Source organism: Macaca nemestrina, chromosome 5 (assembly GCF_043159975.1).
Source record: "Macaca nemestrina isolate mMacNem1 chromosome 5, mMacNem.hap1, whole genome shotgun sequence".
In the NCBI taxonomy this organism is placed as follows: domain Eukaryota; kingdom Metazoa; phylum Chordata; class Mammalia; order Primates; family Cercopithecidae; genus Macaca; species Macaca nemestrina.
Genome location: NC_092129.1, coordinates 145,987,144 through 146,007,465, shown reverse-complemented (window position 1 = coordinate 146,007,465; position 20,322 = coordinate 145,987,144). Strand labels below are relative to the sequence as shown.

Sequence of the window (20,322 nt, the reverse complement as noted above, 5' to 3'; positions counted from 1 at the left end):
TGCTGGTTGACTGAGAGCTCCTAACAACTTTATGAAATGGGCTGTGAAGGTAATAATACCTTCATTCTACAACATCACAGAAGGAGGCCAAGAGTATGTGGCTTTCCCTGAGTCACACAGCTGGTCAGTGGTGATGCCAGGAGTCAGTGACCTGGGCCTCTGGACACCTACGGCCGCAATGACAGAGCCAGATAGGTGTGAGCCTGGTCAAGTCAGCAGGGATGAGAGACACCAGCCAAAACGCCAGGCTGCCCCCCACTGCACACCAACCAGCTGTCTCTCTAGTTCCCTCCCAGCCGAGCGGTAAGGTCTGCCTCCTAATGAGCCTCTGCCTGGCAGGGGGAAGGTTTCCCTGCAGGCTTACAAGTCCCGAGAGCTGACAGGCCCTGAGGGGTTTTGCCTTAAATGGACCTGAGTCAGTCTAACACTCAACTCTTCAGGAAGAGGAGCATCAGGGCCTCACCTGGGGCAGGCAGTGAGACTGGCAACCATCTCGGCCCCCAGCTTGCACCGTGCAACACTGGGCAGTGCTGCCGTGACTGTGCCTCCCGTCTGAGCCTCAGCTTCTGCATGTGAAAACCAAGAATGATAAGACACCCTTCATCGAGGCCATCAGTGGAGGTGCCTGATAGGGTGCCTGGCCCTCCTGGAAGCTCATCTGTGGCCAGATGCAAAAGAGAAGCAAGTCATACATCAAGGGTGCCAGGCAGAAGTGCGAAGCTGTGGTGACTCCTTTCCTCTCTCCAGGTGAGGACTCCACACACTTAACACCCTTTTAAAATCTACTCATTCAGCATCAAGGTGTGAGCAGCCTGACCCAGACAACTGTGGTTTCACAGGGACAAATCCTCAAGTCACAGAACGATTAAGAGAGTAGGGCAAATTCCAGGAAGGCAGGGGAAGTGCTTTTTGTCATCACCCCACTTTACCCCACTGGAAGGCTGGATTGTCTCTGACCCTGATGCCACTTCCTGTGACTTCAGCTCTGCTCAGCTGGGTCACTCAGGTTTGGCCTTGTGTGGACTGGACACATGGCAAAGGCAGGGAGACTCCAGGCCAGAGGGCCAGGCCAGAGGCAATTTCAACAGGAGGGAAATGCAGCTTCTCCTTACTCTGGCAAGTTATATAATATCTTCTCCTCTATTTCCCTTGTAAAATGGGCACAGCACTAGTACGTGGCTCCTAGGGTTATTGTAAAATTTAAATTCGCAAAATAAGATAATGCATTTAAACCAATTAGAATACAACTTGGTCCATGTCCTAAGTCCTCAGTAACTGTAATCATATTACCTGGCTTCTACACCCATCGTTCCAAGAACACTGACCTTTCTCATCAGGCCTGGTTCTCATCCTCCTGTACCTCTTCTCACAATAGGAAGGGATGCTCCCTGACCGTGCCGCCCTCCTCTTAGTTTCCTGCTATCCCTCTGACCATCTCCTCTTCTTTCTTGCTCCTGGCCTCTGGTACCCCCCCCAGTGTCTCCCAGGGCACCAGATCTCTGGCCACCCCCCTCCTGGGAACCCCCAGACTGTTGTCCCCTCCTGCTTTAGCTGTGCCTGGTCCACAGCTGCCTCCTCTCAATGTGGCTAAAACCATGTTTACCTCTCTTTCCCCAACCTCCCAACAGCAGCAGCTTGTGTTCAAACAACAAACATAATCTTTATAACTTATGACGGATAATTTTTTTAAAAATGGTTGCAGATAGGCTGTGAAAAGAACTGCATAACACAAATCTGTGTGTGTGAGAATCTGGCTCCCGATCACACTGCCCATTTCTGTTGGTGGTGCCGCCTTTTCCTGCCGTCGAACGCTGAACCATTATCCCTTCCCCTCTTTCACTCCCTTACCCAGGCAGGTATCAAGGCCTTTTGGGTCTTCTTCTTTCTTGTTGCCGTTCCCCTCTCCTCTCCCCTCTGAATTATTTGGTATTAAAGCCAGAAGGACGTTAATGCTTTCAGGACTAAAACCAATCCAAGCAGCTTCCCTACCTCTAATCAGAAAGCAGAACTGTCCCTAACCCCTGAGCAAGGTGCTCATTAGTAAGCCTCCCCCAGATGTACCCTGGTCACAGCTCTGTCATGCCATGTCTTGGCTATTTGGCAACAGAGCATAGGGATTAACAACACAGAACCTAGAGCCAGCCTGCCGGGGTCCAAATCCTGGTTCTACCATCATCTGGCAGCAAGACACTGGGTAAGTTACTTAATCTCTCAGGGCCTGTCTGTCTCCTTACCTGTAAAATGTGGATAGCACCAGCACCTCTTTCCAACGAGCTAATTGTTGGGAGGATTAAATTAGTTCCTATACATAGCACTTAGAGCAGGGCCTGGCCCATGGTTAAGTGCTATAGGAGTCTTCGCTATTATTATGACCTGTCTGTCTCCCCACTGGCCTGGGAGCAACCTAAGAGCGAGGCTTGGGTCCAATAGCTCAATAGGCCCCCACAGTACCCAACACAGTGCCTGGGGCCTGACTGGCTTGGAAGACATGGTTGTTGGGTTAAATCAACTATGGTTCTGTGAGGCTCCCAGAGGTGCCTTGGAAGGAGGGGACGGTGGCCTCATTTTCCTGCACAGGGCCTCCCCTGCCCACCCTGGAGGGCCTTCCGATGCTGGCACCTCCTGAGTGGCTGTTGGGTGCGTGGGTTACAGGGTTACACTAGGGCTGGGGGGTGGGGGGACAGGCCTGACCGCTCTCAGAGCCAGAGTGACATGCCTGGCCTCCTTGATTAACACTACTGTCTGTCACGTCATGGCAGATCTGTTTCTGGACATGGGGGAGAGCCATCCTGCAGGGAGGTGGGGCTAGGTTCTGACTCAGAGCGGGAGGTGGGAGCCTGCCCCTCCCACCAAATAAATACCCACCTCCTCCAATGGCCCAGTGGTGAAGCCAGGCCTCTGAGCCGTGCTGCCCCCTTCACTGTCCCTGACAAAGCTGGCTTCTGCAACCCTGGGAGCTCCTCCCTAGAGATACAGGGTTGTGGGGGGTCAGTTGGGCCCCCAGCAACCTCAGGGCAGTTGTGCCAGGGATCCCCAATTCCTTCTGCCCTGTGAGACTTTAACTGGCCCACTCTCCCATCCCCCTACCTTGAATTTCCTCTCACTTTGTTTCCATCTCCCTTTATTCCCATGCCCCTGTCCCCAGGATCCCCCTCCCCTGAATTTCCAGCCTTTCCTGGGCCTTCTTTAGAACTCATTGCTCCAACCAGCCTGTCCTCCCATCCCCTCACCCACTCTAGAAGCCCCAGGAGCCAGCTAGACGTGTAACAGAGGCTTGTTTGACTGCAGCGCTAAGACAGTCTTTGTTCCCAGTCTTATTTTGTGCACTTATTTATCTGTCTAAAATACATGTGCACATCTGTGCTCCCTGTGGTCAGACCACAGGCTCCTTAAAGATGGGAATGCGACTCCGTTCGCTTAAATGCCGCACAGCTAGAGGCGCCACGCTGGGACACAGGAGGCACTCAATGACCACCTGTGGAACAGATTGTGGCATTTCTGTCCCAGCCAAGAGGCAGGGAAAAGAGCAAGCTCATGTCTCAAACTGGCAGCCTGGGGGTTTCTTCAGAGGGAAACAGGGGTGCCTAGAGGCCATTCATCTGCCCATCATCCCCTTAACACGCCTTGTCAGGCTCCCAGCTGCCCCCAGGTACCTGTGTTTTTGTTTGCTTGTTTGTTCTCTTTTTTTGTTTTTAAGGTTTTCTTTCTTTCTTTCTTTCTTTCTTTCTTTTCTGGAGACATCAGGCTGGAGCGTGGTGGTGCAATCATAGCTCACTGCAGCCTTGAACTCCTGGGCTCAAATGATCCTTTCACCTCAGCCACCTGAGTAGCTGGGTCCACAGATGTGCGCCACAACGCCCAGATAATTTTTTGTAATGTTTTAATTTTTTAAAATTTAGTTTTAAATTAAAAAAATTTTTTTTGTAGAGATGGGTGTCTTGCTATGTTACCCAGGCTTGTCTTGAACTCCTGGATTCAAGCCCATCTCAGCCTCCCAGAGTGTTGGGATTACAGGTGTGAGCCACCACACCTGACCTGAGGTGTCTGTTTCGACACCCTAGTGTTCCTGTCGGAGTGACCTGAAGAGGCCCAGCTTTCTTGGCTGTCCAGAGAGCCCTGCCCTTGAGCCCCCTACCAGCTCACCCACCTGAGCTGCGGCAATCACCAGGAGACGGGCATAGGTTCTCGTGACTCAACAGAAACCAACACAGTCTCACAGCTCCCATTTTGGGTGGCCCCACTGTCTCCGGGCACTTGCTACAATGTATAATTACATGTTTCCTTATGTGATTATTGGATTAACGTCTGCCTCCCCTACTGGCATGTAAACTCCACGAGGTTGGGTGAAGGGTGGAGACTGCACATTTGTTCCCTGCTGATTTCCCAGCATCTAGCACAGTGCCTGGTACATGACAGGGGTTCCCTAAACATCTGTGGATGAGACGCTAAATTTGGTGTTTTAGGCACACCAGAGCCTCGTTGTGTAAGTTGTGTCGTGTGAGCGTCAATGCAGTCCTGTATAGTAGACAGACATTTAAATACCCATTTTACAGATAAGGAAGCTCAGGCTCAGACAGGTCAAGGATTGCCCAAGTTGACGGCGCTTTTTGGTCACAGAGTCAGGATTAGCAACCAGGTATATGGTATCCACACTCCACAATCTACGCTTAAATGGTGATGAAGATGATAGCCGACATGTAATAAGAGTGGGCATATGTTAAAACAAAAAATCTAGCCTGGGCAACATGGCGAAACTCCATCTCCACCAAAAACACAAAAAATTAGCTGGGCGTGGTGGTGCATGGTTGTGGTACCAGCTACTCGGGAGACTGAGGCGGGAGGATTGCTTAAGCCCGGGAGGCGGAGGCTGCAGTGAGCTGAAATTGTGCCACTGCACTCCAGCCTGGGTGAAAGAGTGAGATCCCATCTCGATTAAAAAACAAAAAAAATCTGCCAGGCATGGTGGCTCACACCTGTATTCCCAGCACTTTGGGAGGCAGAGGCGGGTGCACTGCTTGAGCTCAGGAGTTTGAGATCAGCTTGGACAACATGGTGAAACTAGTTTGTACTGGAAAAAAAAATTGCTGGGCTTGGTGGTAGGTGCCTGTAGTCCCAACTATATTCAGGAGGCAGAGATGAGAGGATCGCTTGAGCCTGGGAGGTCCAGGCTGCAGTGGGCTGTGATGGCGCCACTGCCACTGCACTGCAGCCTGGGTGACTGAGCGAGACCCTGTCCAAAAAAGAGAAAGAAATCCCAGGAGCTGTTTGCATTCCACCCCTACCCCGTTTGTTTATGGCAATTAGGCTGGCAGGATGTATCCCTGGGATCTTGACTCCCCAGTCTGTTGGCCAGGAGTTGGGACCAGCTGCCTCTGCCTGCATCAACACCCTGCTTCCCTGCTGCCATCTGCTCCTCCACTGGGAACAATGAAAAGACAAGCTGCTGAGCTCCAGGCCTGGGCACCCGGGGCACCCATCTGGGTTTCCCTGGAATCATTGGCACTTCCCATCCCCCTAGCCTTGGGAGTTTCCCACCCGTGGGGATGCCAGACAGAGGGGAAAGAGGTGGGGCGGGTGGGGAGAGGAGGATCTGTGAGGCTGTGAAGAGGCAGACATTGCCGGGTGCAGCAGGGGAAGAGTGGAGAGGCTCACCAAGCCCCAGCCTGTGCAGGGCATCCCCCACTGCACAGCTCCAGAAGGCCTGGTTCCTGCTGACGGGACTGACCATGTTGATATGAACGAGGCCTCTCTCACTTGTGCTTGGGGCGGGCCCAGAGCAGAAGGGAAAAAGCAGGGACATTTTCTCATCTCACCGATCATAGTCACCATTGCAGAGGGCTCTCACGGGAATGGAGAAAGTTTGCCAGACTGGATTTAGGGTGTTCTTCATGACCTCCGTTTTGTGGCAAATGGTGAACCTGGTGAGGAAGAAGAGAGGGAAGGCTGTCAGGCCCAAACCAAGGGAGGTGAATGCAGGTCAACAGAGCAGTCAACTGGTTTACATCTCTGGTTCCCAGACGATAGAAATGATGGCTTCAAAAGGTGATGAGCTGCCCGTCACCAACAGGAGCCAAGCTGATACTAGTTGGCCATCTGCTGGTGATGCTGCAGAAAGGGTTCCTGTACCAGGCAAGGACCTGGAGGTGGGGACAAATCCCAGGGTGTCAGGAGCCCTGGGTTCTAGCCCCTACTCTGGGGCCACCTCACTGTGTGACCTTGAGCAAGCTCTCCCCTCTCTGGGCCTCCAGCTCCTCACCTGTAAACCCAGGCAGTTACCTTCTATCAAAGATTCTCCATCTGCAATCCACAGAAGGATGAGCAGATGAATTTTAGGGGTCTGTGAATCCCGGAAACACTGGGAGAAATTAGGTGTATGGGTTGTTTGTGCCTGCTGCTCCCCTGGCCTGGAATATTCTCTCCCCCATTTCCATCTTTATGACTCACTCCTCACTACCTTCAAACACCATCTCCACGAAACCTTCCCTGACTACCATATCTAAAATTGACAGCTGCCTGGTCTCCTGCCTGTCACTTCCCCTAGACTCCTCCCAGACTTTTTTTTTTCTATTTCATTTGTCACCATTTGACATTTTGATATAGTCTATTTTTTCCTTATTTATTCTGCTCATGATCCGTCACTAAAATGTAAGCTCCATAAGAGCAAGGATTTTTGTCTTTTTTGATCACTGGCACATCCCTAGTGCCTAGAACAGTGCCTGGCACTTCGTAGGTATTCAATAATTCTTTACAAATGAATCAATGCATTTCTGGGGGCGAGTTTCCATAGCTTTCACTGGTATGTCAGTCCAATGAAATTAAAGCCCCTGACTTAGATGAGCTCTAAGACCCTTTCTGCTTTTCCCCGTCTGAATCCATGAACCCGCTTTGCAAACTAAAAGTACAGAATTGACTTATCCCAGATGGGCCCTAATCTGGTGTCCCTGCCCACGCCCCACGCCATGCTTGGCTGGCCCCATCCTGGAAGCCAGCCCTGCCACATGGATGGGCAGCCACTGCCAGGGCTGAGCCAGGGGCAGGGGCGTCTCTCTGAGATCTCCCACCACCAGCCCCAGCTACATCCCTGGTTGGAAAGGTCAGCTGAATAAGTGCCTGGGCTCCGCCCATACCCACACAGCCGGTGTCATTTCTTCTCTGGCAATTTTCAAGTCAAAATGTCATTCTGTCACCATGGCTTAGCATTTCTCTTCTGTGCTCCTTCTCGCCCACCCACTGGAGATGCATGTGGGAGACCTCCCCACACACCCCAGAGCTGGTGGCGAGGATGGGAATGGAGATGGGAGCAGGAGGGGCCACAGCTGCCCAGGGCTGGGGCAGGCAGGTGAGGCAGGAGGAGGAGCCTGGGGCAGTGGGGGGAGGAGAGCTGGAGGGACAACAAGGAGTAGGGAATGGGTGGTCCTGGAGGGAGAGAGGATGATACTGTGCAGAAGCCCTGCTGGGCTCCAAATACTACCCCCCGACCATCACACAGACCCCTGTAGGCCCTCTGGAGCCTCCCACCTCTGGAACCACTGACTTCTCCCTTTCCCTCCTCTCACTTGAGAGCCAGGCTTGACCAGGTGTTCTAAGTGCAGCTCCAGGGGCACAGCAGGTGCCCCCTTGCCTTCTCCCTCCTCCTGTGGCTAGTGTGACACTTCCCTCTCCTGGCTCCCTCACTGACCTTCTTCCTAACTGGGGGTGTCTCTACAGGCCTTCCAGTCTTCTCCCCGCAGACCCTCAGTGACCACTCTGTTCTCACCAGCGCAGCCATTGCCTTTTCACAGGGGCCGGATACTGGCCCACCTCTAGGCGGGCCTCCGGATCAGTTTCTTCAGTGCCCCACGGGATCCCCGTGAGGGATCAGTTTCTCCTTGCCCCCGGAATGCTCCAGTTCACACTTGGAATGAAACTTGCCCCAAATAAACTCCCACGACCTCCCCGGTCTGATCCACCAGCTCCCCGGCTGCTCTGCAAGCACTCTGGGTTCCCTTGGCTCCACTGCCAGGGAGAGAGCTCTGACTTCGGTCCCCATCCAAGTCCGGCCGACTGAGGTCCCCTCATTGTCCTTTTGCCCCCTTCCTCCCCTCCCCACTTCCTTCCCCTGCATTTCCACGGCACAGATCCAGGGTGGGAGCTGGTAGCACCTCCCACCTGTTCACCGTGTCAGTCACAAGGCTCTCCCTTTCCCCGCACCCTCCCCACCCATCCTACACATCACTCTGCTAGAGCAATCTTTCCCAAACACCCCTTGCAGTGCACCCCTCTCCTGCTCCCAAATCCCTCTCCTCCTCCCAGCCGGCCTCAGCCAGACAAGCCCAGCTTGACCCTGGCTCTGCCTCTCTGGAGGGGACCTGTGTGGATGCCCAGAACAATATGCAGGCCTTTTCCTCCCCCAATCAAGTCAAGTCAAGTCAAAGTCAACAGAATTATTTAAAGAAATCCTTCTGGGAGTCCTTTGGTGAGACAAAGAATCCTTTTGTCATGCAAATGATCATACCTAATTTCCCTTGTTTTGTACGTTCAGGAAAACTGATTTTTAAATCAGTTTTCCCTTGAACTGAAACACACCTCCTCCTCGCCACTCCCCTGCCCCCCCACCACACACACACACACACACACACATACACACACACACACACACACACAAAATTTCAAGGGGAATTGGGGGGAAGGTCTTTCTGCCCTCCGGGCACACTTGCTTTGCCCAAACGTTTCTCCCCTCTCTAGCCCTTTATTCTTCCCTGCTCCCCCCACCCCCAAGGCGGGGACCCATTTTCTTCCTCTCCTTCAAAACCCGCTTCCAAGTTTCCCTTCTCCAGCAGCGCTTCTCTAATTAACCTCCCTGGCCCCATCGCTTCCTCATTCTGCAGAATCCAGCCTGTAAGTGGCCACAGCCTGCCAGAATTGTGGTGCTTAAAGAGACCGTGGCGACCACATAATCCAACTGGATGAGAAAACAGGCCCAGAGAGGGGTCTTCACTTGCCTAGGGTCACACAACAGGCTGCTGGGGAGGACCTAGGTCCCCAGACCTTCCACCCAGAATCTGTCTCCCGGCATATATTGCTGACCTACATTTGCCAACATGTTGTGTACGCTTCCATCTTATTGTGGGTGGCTTCTAGATTAGGGAGAAGAGAGGAGGAAACAGGGGCTTCAAAGTCTGGAGTTTCAAATGAAGCCTGTGTGGGGCCAGGCAGGGGAAAGGGTCCAGACTGGCCCTGTTGTGTGGGCAGTAGTGGGGGGCCAGGCTGGGGGCTGCTCAGAGGGCTGTGGGGAGAGGGGGCTGGGCTTGGAGATAGGAGCTGATTTGTGTAGAATGAAGGAGCTATCAGAGGTTTCCCATGAGGGACTGGCCCCCTATTCCTGCCTTAGCCCTGTTTTTGCCTAGTCCCCCACCCTCCAAATACCTAGCCCCCACCACTCAGTGCTACGCTGAGACCTACAGAATGGCACCGCCAGCTTAGAGGCTGCCCCGACCTCCCACTGACCACACCTAGGTGCCCAGGGCACTACCCTGGCGTCCTGGACTTCCACCTGGAGCCCTTGCCCTCTCTAGAGCAGGAGATGAGCCCAAGCCACCCTGCCCGGTAAGTCACCGCCACCCGTCCATCCTTGACTCCAGAAGGGACAAGAAGGCACAGTGCACAAGTGCCACCAGAAAACTCACGTTCCATCCTCATTGCTTCTGTAGAATACCAAGAAGGGGTCAGATTTCCCAAAGAAATCTTTCTTGTCCAGCTTGTTGGCACAGAACTGCATGGTGGCGACGTCCTGGTGGGAGGGAGGGAGAACAGGGTGTGAGGCAGGAGAAGGTGGAAGCACAGCTCCCGGACCCTGGCAAGCATGAGGAGTCCAGGCACCAGCCCTGGTTGGAATGCACTGACTAAGTGCCAGGCCCTTATTCCATCCTCAGACAGCCCCCCAGCAGGCCTAGCAGACCACTTGGGTGGGGAAGCATGTGGAGTCCACAGCTGCCTCAGTTTGAATCCTAGCTCTGCCACGTTCTCTGTGTGAACTAGGGCAAGGTAGGTGACCTCTTGGAGCCTCAGTTTCCCCTCTGAAACATGGGGCTGATGATAGCACACATCTTGCGGGCTTGTCATGAGGACTAAATGAGATCAAGGGTGTGACGTACGTGGCAGAGTGAGGCACGTGGCAACCCCTCGATAGATGTGAACACACATGGTTTCATGACACTTTCACTGAGTGGCTTGGAAAGGTGACAGAGCAAACCCAAGGCCAGTCTGAGCTTGATCTGCAAGCCCCAAAGTCCTCTCTCTGGCCACATCGCCTCACCGCCTCACACCCATATGTGGTTCCTGGAGGAAGTTCGAGTTTCAGCATCACTTTCACACCCACCAGCTCATAGGAGGCTCACCCAGTGCTCTCAGGTAGATACAGTGGGGTCTGTGGCCCGTTTCACAGCTAAGAAGCCAAAGGCTCAGAGCAGGGAGTGGCTTCCCCAAGTTCACCAAGCAGAGCCCACCGGCTGAGTCCCCAGCCCTGCCCCCTGCCCCAGCTGACCCAACACACACAGAAGGTGTCCGGGCCCTGGTGCGGATCTCCGGACCCCTCAGTCCCTCAGCTTGCTGGGGCCAATGGGGCATTGGGAAGAGATGTCCCCGTCGTCCCCTTCACCCCTCCTGTGTGGCCTCTGCAATTTGAAAACTCTGCATCCTGACAAATTGGCTTCGAACCGGCTAAGCTCAGGGTTCTGGTGTCCAGACGCCAGGACTTGCCCTACTCTTGGGGTCACTCTGTTCCCTCACACATCCCCCTTCCTCTTAATGAGGGGGAGTGCCTTGAGAAGGCTGACCCATAGCCCAGTGAGGACCAAAACAGTGGCAGAGAAGAAGACGTAGCTCCCATGAGGTCGAAGTTCTCAGTGACAAGACTGAGCGGTGGCTACGGTGGTTAGGAATATGGCTGCTGGAGCCAGGCTGCCTGCTTCAGTCCCAGTCCCATTCCTCCTTAGCTGCATGACTTAAGGCAAGTTATTCACCCTCTCTGTGCTCAGTTTCCCTATCTGTAAAATGGGGGTAATGGCAGTGCCTTTCTCATAGGCTCATGAGGATAAAATGAGTTCATAGGAGTACAGCGCTGTGTGCGTGTGAGCTATTATTATTTGAACACCTGTTCCCCCACCCAGTCACAGTGTGTGTGACCTCTGTCCCTGCCTCACTCCCACCTCCAACACCTCACATGCCTTCCCTCAGGGACATCTGATGACAACAAACACAGCCTCCCTTCATTCATTCACTCACTCACTCATTCAACATTTATTAGATGCCGTCTGTGTAGGACAGTCACTGAGCTCAGCACTTTATACCCCTTATCATATTTAGTCCTCAAAATAATCCTTTGTTACTTTTCACAAATGAGGAAGCTGGAGGTTGGAGAAGTTAGGTGACTTGCCCGAGATCACCAGCTGGTAACTGGTAAAGCAGAAAATTTACACATAAATAAACTAATTTCAAAGTCATGCCTCTTCCAGTATGCCACTCTGCCCCGCTGAGAGAGAACAAATTACATTCCACCACTTCTCTGCTTTCTTTAGAATCCGCTGATTTCTTCAGACTCTAGACTTGTGTGGGCAGGGAGGGGCTGCATTCCCGTTACACTGGGATGGGGAAGAGGCTGTAAGGACGGGTGGTGCTGGAGACAGAATGACCTGCCCAAGGAGATGCCCAGGTAATGATGGCTTGTATTATGCCTCTCATCATCGCCCACCAGACAGGGAGAAGGAAGCTGGATTGGGGGCTTCCAAGGCCCTAGAAGCTCCAAGAATCCCTGAGCCTCCAGAGAAATCTAGGACCTCAGGCCTGGAATAAAAGAATAGCTGCCTTACTGAGCACTTAACTAGATGCTAGGACCTGTGTTAAGCCTTCGTACTTTATACAACCATACAAAATAACTCTTGTTTCCCTATTTTACAGATGAAGAAACTGAGGTTTTTAGAGGTTAAATCATATACCCAAAGTCCTAGAGTGCGTAACTCAGACAGTCAGATTTCAGAGTTTTCACTCTTATCCCTCCAGAAAAATCTCTAGGTTTCTAAAGCAGCGGGGTAGGCACACCCTCCTCAGGAGAAAATTCGAATCCCGTCCCATGCTGGATGGAAGGAGCACTTTAAATGCCCCCCTAGAGAGCCCCATCCATGGCCTGGGAAAGGAACATGGCCCAGGACTTGATGAGCGACTTGCTGGCTATATAAATTGGGGGGCCTGGTGCAAAGGGAAAATGAGGGGCCCTCTGTTCAAAAACAATCAGGAGATTCAAGATAGTGACAGCAAAGCATGAAACCAAGCACAGGTCCCCGTGTGACTACACAGGCCACGCGCCTGTGAAGCTGGCCCTGTCTCCTTCCCACAGAGGTGACCCGCAGTGGCATCAGAAAAGCACCAAGAGGCCCAGATTCTGCCCAGGAGAGCAGCGGCGATGGCCCCAGCAAGGAACTCAGAGTTCAGAGCTCCAGTCCTGGCTCTGCATAGCCTTGAGCAGGTCACCCGAGCTCTCGGAGCCTCAGTCTCTTCGTCTGTGGAGTGTGGAATGGGATGACCACCACGATCCTTTTAAGCTGAGCAGTTGATGCCACATGGGGAACATTGAAATAGCCATCTCTTGTGGGGAGCACTGACACTCAGGGGACAGTGAGGAAAGCCAGGATCCCCCCCAGCCTTCCCAGCCCCGGCCAGGGTTTGTGACCTCGCACGAATCTGGAGGTCGCCTGAGTGACAATCTTACCTGAATAAACACAGGCAAACCACCCAGGACCTGTTCAGCCTGCACTGGCTGACTATAAAATGCATACACTTGGAACAACCAAAATAGAGGCCACAAAACCCAGAGGCAACAGCACTTAGTTTTGCTTCCTAGGAACCCCTTAGTCCCTGTGAGATCACGAATGGGGGAGAAATATTAGAAAAGAATAAAAGAACTTGACAGGCCGTAAGTTCCAGGGACATTCAGTGCTCCATTGGGAGGGCTGCTGTCTAAGCCTAGCACCCGATGGCCAAAAACAGCACAAAGGGCGGGGGGGGGGCGGTGGCTCATGCCTGTAATCCCAGCACTTTGGGAGGCCGAGGCGGATGGATCACTTGAGCTCAGGAGTTTGAGACCAGCCTGGCCAATATGGCAAAACCCTGTCTCTACTAAAAATACAAAAATTAGCCAGGCATGGTGGCTCATGCCTGTAGTCCCAGCTACTCGGGAGGCTGAGGCAGGAGAATCGCTAGAACCTGGGAGATGGAGGTTGCAGTGAGCCGAGATCGCGCGACTACACTCCAGCCTGGGCAACAAGATGGAGACTGTCTCAAATAATAAAATAAAAACAAACAAACACACACACACACACACACACACACACACACACACAAAAACAGCAAAAACGAGCCAACGGCCACCTGGTTGGAATCCTAGCTCTGCCATCTAAGAATAGCGCCCCCTTGTAAGCCTGTGGAGAAGGCGAAAAGAGATGGCCTGTGTCACATCCTGGTCCACAGTGCCTCACACAGAGCAGGAGGTAACACTTGCAGAGTGCCACCTCATACTGGGGTGAACCGTGTGAAACTGCCCATAATCAGCTGTTGTTTGCCTATGAAAACGGCAATATCACATGGGTCTACCCACAAAGACACACAGAGGGGACCAACACACACTGGGGCCCATCGGATGGTGGAGGGTGGGAGGAAGGAGAGGATCAGGAAAAATAACTAATGGGTACTAGGCTTAATACCTGGGTGATGGAATAATCTGCACAACAAACCCCCATAACACAAGTTAGCCTACATAACAAACCTGTACATATACCCCTGAACTTGCAATAAAAGTAAAAAAAAAAAAAATTGGTTCTACCTAGTACGTGCTATAGTAGGTAGATATAATGTTATATGTATTAATTCACTGAATCCTTTCAACAACCCTATGAGGGAGGCACTGTTATTATTCCTGTTTTGTTTTTTCAGACAGGGTCTCTCTCTCTCTCTCTGTCACCCAGGCTGGAGTGCAGTGGTGTGATCTCTGCTCACCACAGCCTCAACCTCCTGGGCTCAAGCGATCCCCCTGCCTTAGCCTCCTGAGAAGCTGGGACCACAGATGTGTGCCACCATGCCCCATGCCCAGCTAGATTTTTAAATTTTTTTGCAGAGACAGGGTCTTGTTATGTTGCCCAGGCTGGTCTTGAACTCCTGAGGTCAAGCGATCTGCCCACTTCAGCCTCCCAAAGTGCTGGAATTACAGACATGAGCCACCACACCTGGCTATTATTCCCATTTTAAAGATGAGGAAACCAAAGCACAGAGAGGTTAACACCCTTGCTTGAAGGCACACAGCTAGTAAGAGGCGCTGAAATGAGAACAAGACAGTCTGGCTCCAAAGATTAATAACTGAGATTCCAAATGATGACCTCAAATCATCAAGATAAGTTTAATTACGTTCTAATCTCAGTTTGAGAAGTCAGAGAAGTGTGAAATCCATTTTAGAAAGGCCTCTGTGCAAACTAGTTAAAAAAAAAAAAAAGACTGGCTTTGAAACTCAGCTAACTGGAAAAATTGGCCAGTGTGCCACACTTTCTCCCCCTAACCCTGATGGCAGATAAGTGAGGCATTGCTGGGGTTGGCGGCTGATTTTGTTCCTTAGCCTTATCTGCCCTCCCTAACACAATCTAGGCTCAGGAACATTTGCCAGAAGCCCACTGTGATCATCTGTGTTGTTGCACCATTGTAGAATCCGTGGGGGATAAAACAGACCTTCAGAGAAATTTCTAGACTGAAACGAAGGCAAACTTCCTCCCTCATGGGTACCCATGCCACAGGGAAGTCCTTGAGACAAAGAGTATGTAACTAACTGCCTGGGGGCTGCGCTTTGGAAGGTCTCTCTGCCTTTCGTCAACAGTCACAGAAACAAGTGGGAGCTTGTGAATAGTTCAACCCCTTGACATAGGTGTGAACCCAAGAAGAGGCTGGAGAAAGTGGCAATAAGATGGACAGGACCAGCAGGATAACAGAGCAGCAAATTCTGGCTGAGGGTCAGAGGTTCAGCTGTTTGACAGCCTCAGTCTGAGAGCCATGCTCTCTGATCTCATGAAATGCCATCCCCTTGGCCAGGCATGATGGCGCACAACTGTAGTCTCAGCACTTTGGGAGGCCGAGGTGGGAGGATCACCTGAGCCCAGGATTTCGAGACCAGCCTGGACAACATGGTGAAACCCCATCTCTACTAAAAATACATAAAAATAGCCAGGTGTGGTGGTGTGCGCCTGTAGTCCCAGCTACTCAGGAGGCTGAGGTGGAAGGATTGAGCCCGAGAGGTGGAGGCTGCAGTGAGCCATGATCAGGCCACTGTACTCCAGCCTGGGCGACTCCATCTCAAAAACAAAGAGAGAGAGAGAGAGGGGAAAAAAAGAAAGAAAAAGAAAAAAAGAAACTCCATTCCCACCAGAAGCATCACTGGAATCAATCACAGAGAAGATAAAGCAGCTCCTGCAATATATAATTTCCTGCAATTTCTGTCTTTCACCCTAACTTTTTAAAAAACATATTAAGTTCTTCGAAAACATCAGGATTGCCTCCATTTGCATCTCTCCATATGTTAATGGGGCTGCTGGGGAGATGATAGCAAACAGCCTTGCTCTCCAGGGCGGCCAGGCCTGCTCTGGCACCTTAGCCCTCCCTGCCCTGAAGAGAGCTATGAAGGTTAGAGGTCAGGCTGGGGGGAGGGGGGAGTTAGCAGGTGAGCTGAAGGCTGGAGACAGGGCAGCAACCCCCAGCAGGAGGAGAACAGAAGAAGGCTGTTGGGTCTCACTGGCAGCTTCCAGATTCAGAACAAGTATGAGGTGAGTGTCAAATTTAAAGGGGGCCCAAAATCTCAGTCATCAAAAAAAATTTTTTAATGTGACATTTAAAAAATCAAAATCAATGCAAAAGCTATATCAAAATTTTAAATGAAGACATTTTATAAGTGAAGCAGAGGCACAGAAAAGGCCAGGGTCACACAGGGAGTAAGCAGTGGCTTTTGGTCTGGATCCAAAGCCCAAGTTCTTAATCACCGTGCCCTACAACTTACATGCCCTAAGAAGCACCTTTAAAGCCAGGAACAGTGGCTCAAACCTGGAATCCGAGCTACTCAGAAGGCTGAGATGGTAGTATGACTTGAGGCCAGGAGTTTGAGACCAGCCTGGGCAACATAGTGAGACCTCCATCTCTAAAAAAATAACAATTTAAAAAATGTAGGCCGGGCGCTGTGGCTCACGCCTGTAATCCCAGCACTTTGGGAGGCCGAGGAGGGCGGATCACTTGAGGCCAGGAGTTCAAATCCAGCCCGGGCCAACATGGTGAAACCCCGTCTCTACTAAAAATACAAAAATTAGCCAGGTGTGGTGATGTACGCCTATAATCCCAGATACTCGGGAGGCTGAGGCAGGAGAACTGCTTTAACACAGGAGGTGGAGGTTGCGGTGAGCCGAGACCATGCCACTGCACTCCAGCCTGGGTGACAGAGCAAGGCTCCATCTCAAAAAAAAAAAAAAAAAAATTAAAAAGCGCTTTTAGATAGATGGTTGGGGCCACAGTACATTTATTGTCTTCTCCTTAAAATGTGCTGGATTTTCCAAATCTCCTAGAATTAACATATTATCTTTTTTAGTCAGAAAAAAAATAAGACATCAATGAAAAAGAAAAGGAATCATTAGTCACAACTCTGAAATTCAGCACTCCAGCAGGAGGAAACATACCAGGAGCGAGCTGGGGGTGATTCTGTGAGTAGGACCCTCTAGGAAGAAGAGGCTGGAGCTGGGCTCATGGGATAGGACGGCAGAAGCAGGAAACCTGGGACGTCAGCGAACACCCCATAGGCTGGAGGTTATTCATACACAGATGGTGGGCACAGAAGCTGGTCTGAGAGGCTGGGCCTGTCTTTATGCATCGACTGTAATAACCATGTTGAGGCCAAGCTGGCTTTTCTTTGTTTATTAATGACGGACTTCCCAAACAATCCAATCAGTTGTGCATCTGTTGATTTGGTCATTCAGAGGCTGAAAACCCCAGATTGACCGTTTTCCCTCCCACCCATTGAGCCTGTGTTTCTGGGATACTAACCAAAATCTGTCAACTGAAGTTCAAAAGAAAAACAGGATGATTTGGATATGAGGATGTTCACTACAGTATTGTTTATATTGTTTCCTAAAAAGAACAGCTTTGATAAATTATAGCCCATCCATACAATAGAGAAATAACATGTAGCTATTAACTACATGTTTTCTAAAAATGTATAATGATATAGGAAAAGGCAGGCTATAAAACTAGACACTATATTACATCAATTATAAGAAAAATTATGTACATGGACACTCAAAGAAAGCCTTGGAGGAAGCACATCAAAACGTCAACAGTGATTATCTCTGAGTGATTTTTCCATGCTACTTATATTTTTCTGTATTTTCCAACGTGTCCATAATGAACATGTTATTTTTTTTTAGCATCAGGAAAAATGTTTTTGTTTTGCTTTGGTTTTTAAGGCCAGATAAATTATTTCTGAGACCAAAAAATTTCAAACTAACCTTAAGAAGGGTGATGTTTGAATGCTGGTTACACTGGATGCTCATATCAGTCCCAGCCACAACACACGTCTCTCCTATGTATCAACCTGCATACTTCTGAGTCTCAAAGAACCTTCACCACCTCCCCCACTTAACTTGACTTTTCCTTCTCATCTCTCTTTCTCCATGACTCTTCCCTCTTCCCTCATCTCTCAGGTAGAGAAACTGGCCTCTCCCTGAAGCTTGTCTTTGGAACAGTGAAAGTTTTGATTGTGTTGGGATCCAGGCTGCTAAGTTCCCCAGCTCTGAGGTCCCACACAATCTGGCCCCGACTCCCACCATCAACACCTACAGTCTCATCTTTCTGACTCATCATCCATCACTCCTGCCCCAGGGCCTTTGCATAGGCTGTTCTGTCTGCCTGGACCAATCTTCCCCAGGTAACTGGAAGGGCTCATTCTCCCACCTGTCTCTATATATTGACATATTACATTGTATCTACACATTTTCCTTCAGGATAGTCAAGAGTGTGATCAAATAGTTGTTGTAAGAAGAGGCACTGGATCTGACAGGGCTAAGGACCACTGCTCTAATGTGATTGCTGGTTGGCATTTCCATCTCTCACACTAACTAAAAATTCTGGGAGAGCAGGGACTCAGTCAAAGCATATTTCCTGAACTGAAATGAAAGAATACATGAGCACGCTGGTGATACCTAAGGGGTGGCGAGGCCTCCAGGGGCAATTATGGTGTGAAGTTCTAACTCCCTTTGCTCGAGAGAGGTGAGGCACACTCCATCACTGCCTCCTCCATGACCACCACCACCATCCTGGCTGGGACGGCCAGTCGGGTGGAGGGACCTGACTAGGAGGTGGAATGGACATACTATCCTGACTCCAGAGCAAGGCAGGTCTGGGTGGCTGACAGGTCTCTAGGGGGAACCAAGGGGCTGGGAAGTGAAGGGCAAAGAGCTATCCAACCCTCTGTATTGACAACAATCCCTACTTTTTTTTTTTTTTTTGACAGGGTCTCACTCTGTTCCCCAGCCTTCCGTGCAGTGGTGCAATCATGGTTCACTGCAGCTGTGACCTCCCAAGCTCAAGTGACCCTCCTGCCCCAGCCTCCTGAGTAGCTGGGACCACAGGCATGTACCACCACGCCCTGCTAATTAAAAAAATATTTTTTTGTAGAGATGGTCAGGGGGTTCTCACTGCGATGTCCAGGCTGGTCTGGAACTCTTGAGTTCAAGCTATTCTACTGCCTTGCTCGGCCTCTCAAAGTGCTGGGATTATAGGCGTGAACTCCAGCCTCCACTGCTCAAAGCCAGCCTGCCTGTTGAGGGCAATAGCCCCACAAGGAACAGAAGGTCGGTGACTGTTCCCTGTACCGTGAGGGCTCGAGGCTCCCAGGGTGAGGGAAAGACTGAGGATTAGGAGTCCAAGGCCTGAGCTAGAATCCCAGCAATCTTAGGCAGGCCACTAACTTCTCTGTATCCATAAAACAGGGCCACTCACACCTACCCAGCCCCCCAGCCCTGCGGTCAGAATCAAATAAGACTAAATAAGAGAGTCTCGGTAAACAAATGTTGGCCAGTATTACAGGCAGTAACAAGCGCTTTACTGCTGAGCAGAACTGAACCTTGGGTGATTCAGAAGGCCCTTCGGGAGACCGGCCTCATCACTGTCAACATCAAGTACCATTCGATAGTATTTGGATCAAATTCTGATTGTGGGAACTTCTTTGGCATTTAAATTCCAGATGAACAAGGCTTTTCTATAACCTGTCAAACTATGCTGGTGACACGCTGGAGTCCACTGTCATCCTTTGCTGGTTGCCACCCGCCCACGCCGTCCCCATGGATGAAGAGAGGGTTTGTCTACTTTGGCAAAATGTATTCATTTGAGCAGGAAGCCCTGCTCTGGTGAAAAATCATCTCTCAGACCCCACCCTCTTCCTTTGATCCTCCCACTGAATGCTGAGCTGGAAAGACGAAGCAAAGCTGTTCAGATGTAATTATTTTAATTCAGCCAGATGCTGGGAATTAGTCTCTTTTCCTTGCAAGGATTCTAGGGAGAGACAGAACTCAGCTAAAGATGCCCCGGAAGCAAAGGAGCTGACAATCTCAGGAGGAAGGGAGGGCGCTCCCTGCCTCCGACATAGACCCCTTGTGCTGGAAGAGCTTAAATCAAGAAAACGGCTGCCATCCCCGGGTGAAGGAGTAGGGAGGACTGGGAAAGAAGGAGGAAGAGGGAGGATTTAATACCTGATAAGTATTAAACCTAAGACTGCTTACCAACCCCTGGAATGCTAGACCAGTAACGGCCACCAGCATTGTCTAGAGCGTTAGAATTTCCAAAGCGCTTTCATGTATGTGACTTTATTTGGTTACAAACTAGTAAGAAAGTCACCAGCTGGGCTAGAAGCTTGGGGAAACACTGAATTTAGGTTCAAGGAATTTGGATGCACCCTTTCCTAGGCATCTGTTAGACACACTCACATTCATGAACTCCTTTAACCCTATCAGCGCCAAGCTGCAGGTGGAGAACGGAGGCTCTGGGAGCTGCAACAGCTCTCTTCCACAGGGCAACTGAATTCTCTCCCTTGTCTGAACTCCAGTTGGCATCCAGATCCTCAGCGGACATGTGTGTTTTGTCCATGACCCGGTGTTGAACACAAGGTCTGTGCTTTCTAAGTATTCAGCCACATATTCGTGATGGGTCCTCAGGAACGCCTACTGCACCCCGAGTCCTGCCCCGGGTGTACACATTGGGTAGGGTTCATTCCCGCTGCCA

General features: G+C 50.9%; 1 protein-coding gene and 1 long non-coding RNA gene across 8 annotated transcripts in view; one reads left to right on the top strand and one right to left on the bottom strand.

The window, feature by feature from the left end:
* LOC105474530 (copine 5) overlaps positions 1–20,322 on the bottom strand; it is a 95,635-nt gene that overhangs the window by 28,302 nt on the left and 47,011 nt on the right. For all 6 annotated transcript variants that reach the window (XM_011729282.3, XM_071097125.1, XM_071097126.1 and 3 more), the window contains 2 exons: positions 9,666–9,769; positions 5,814–5,918 (listed from right to left, as the gene is read on the bottom strand). In XM_011729282.3, coding sequence (XP_011727584.1) covers positions 5,814–5,918; positions 9,666–9,769 — 209 coding nt within the window. The remainder of the gene's footprint in view (positions 1–5,813; positions 5,919–9,665; positions 9,770–20,322) is intronic.
* On the top strand, positions 323–18,674 carry LOC139363416 (uncharacterized). Of its 2 annotated transcripts, none has more exons than XR_011623781.1 (3): positions 323–747; positions 16,644–16,751; positions 18,557–18,674. It is a non-coding gene; the product is annotated as an uncharacterized lncRNA (long non-coding RNA). The 2 variants fall into 2 exon arrangements; XR_011623780.1 differs by lacking the exons at positions 16,644–16,751; positions 18,557–18,674 and adding exons at positions 11,556–11,689; positions 12,371–12,505.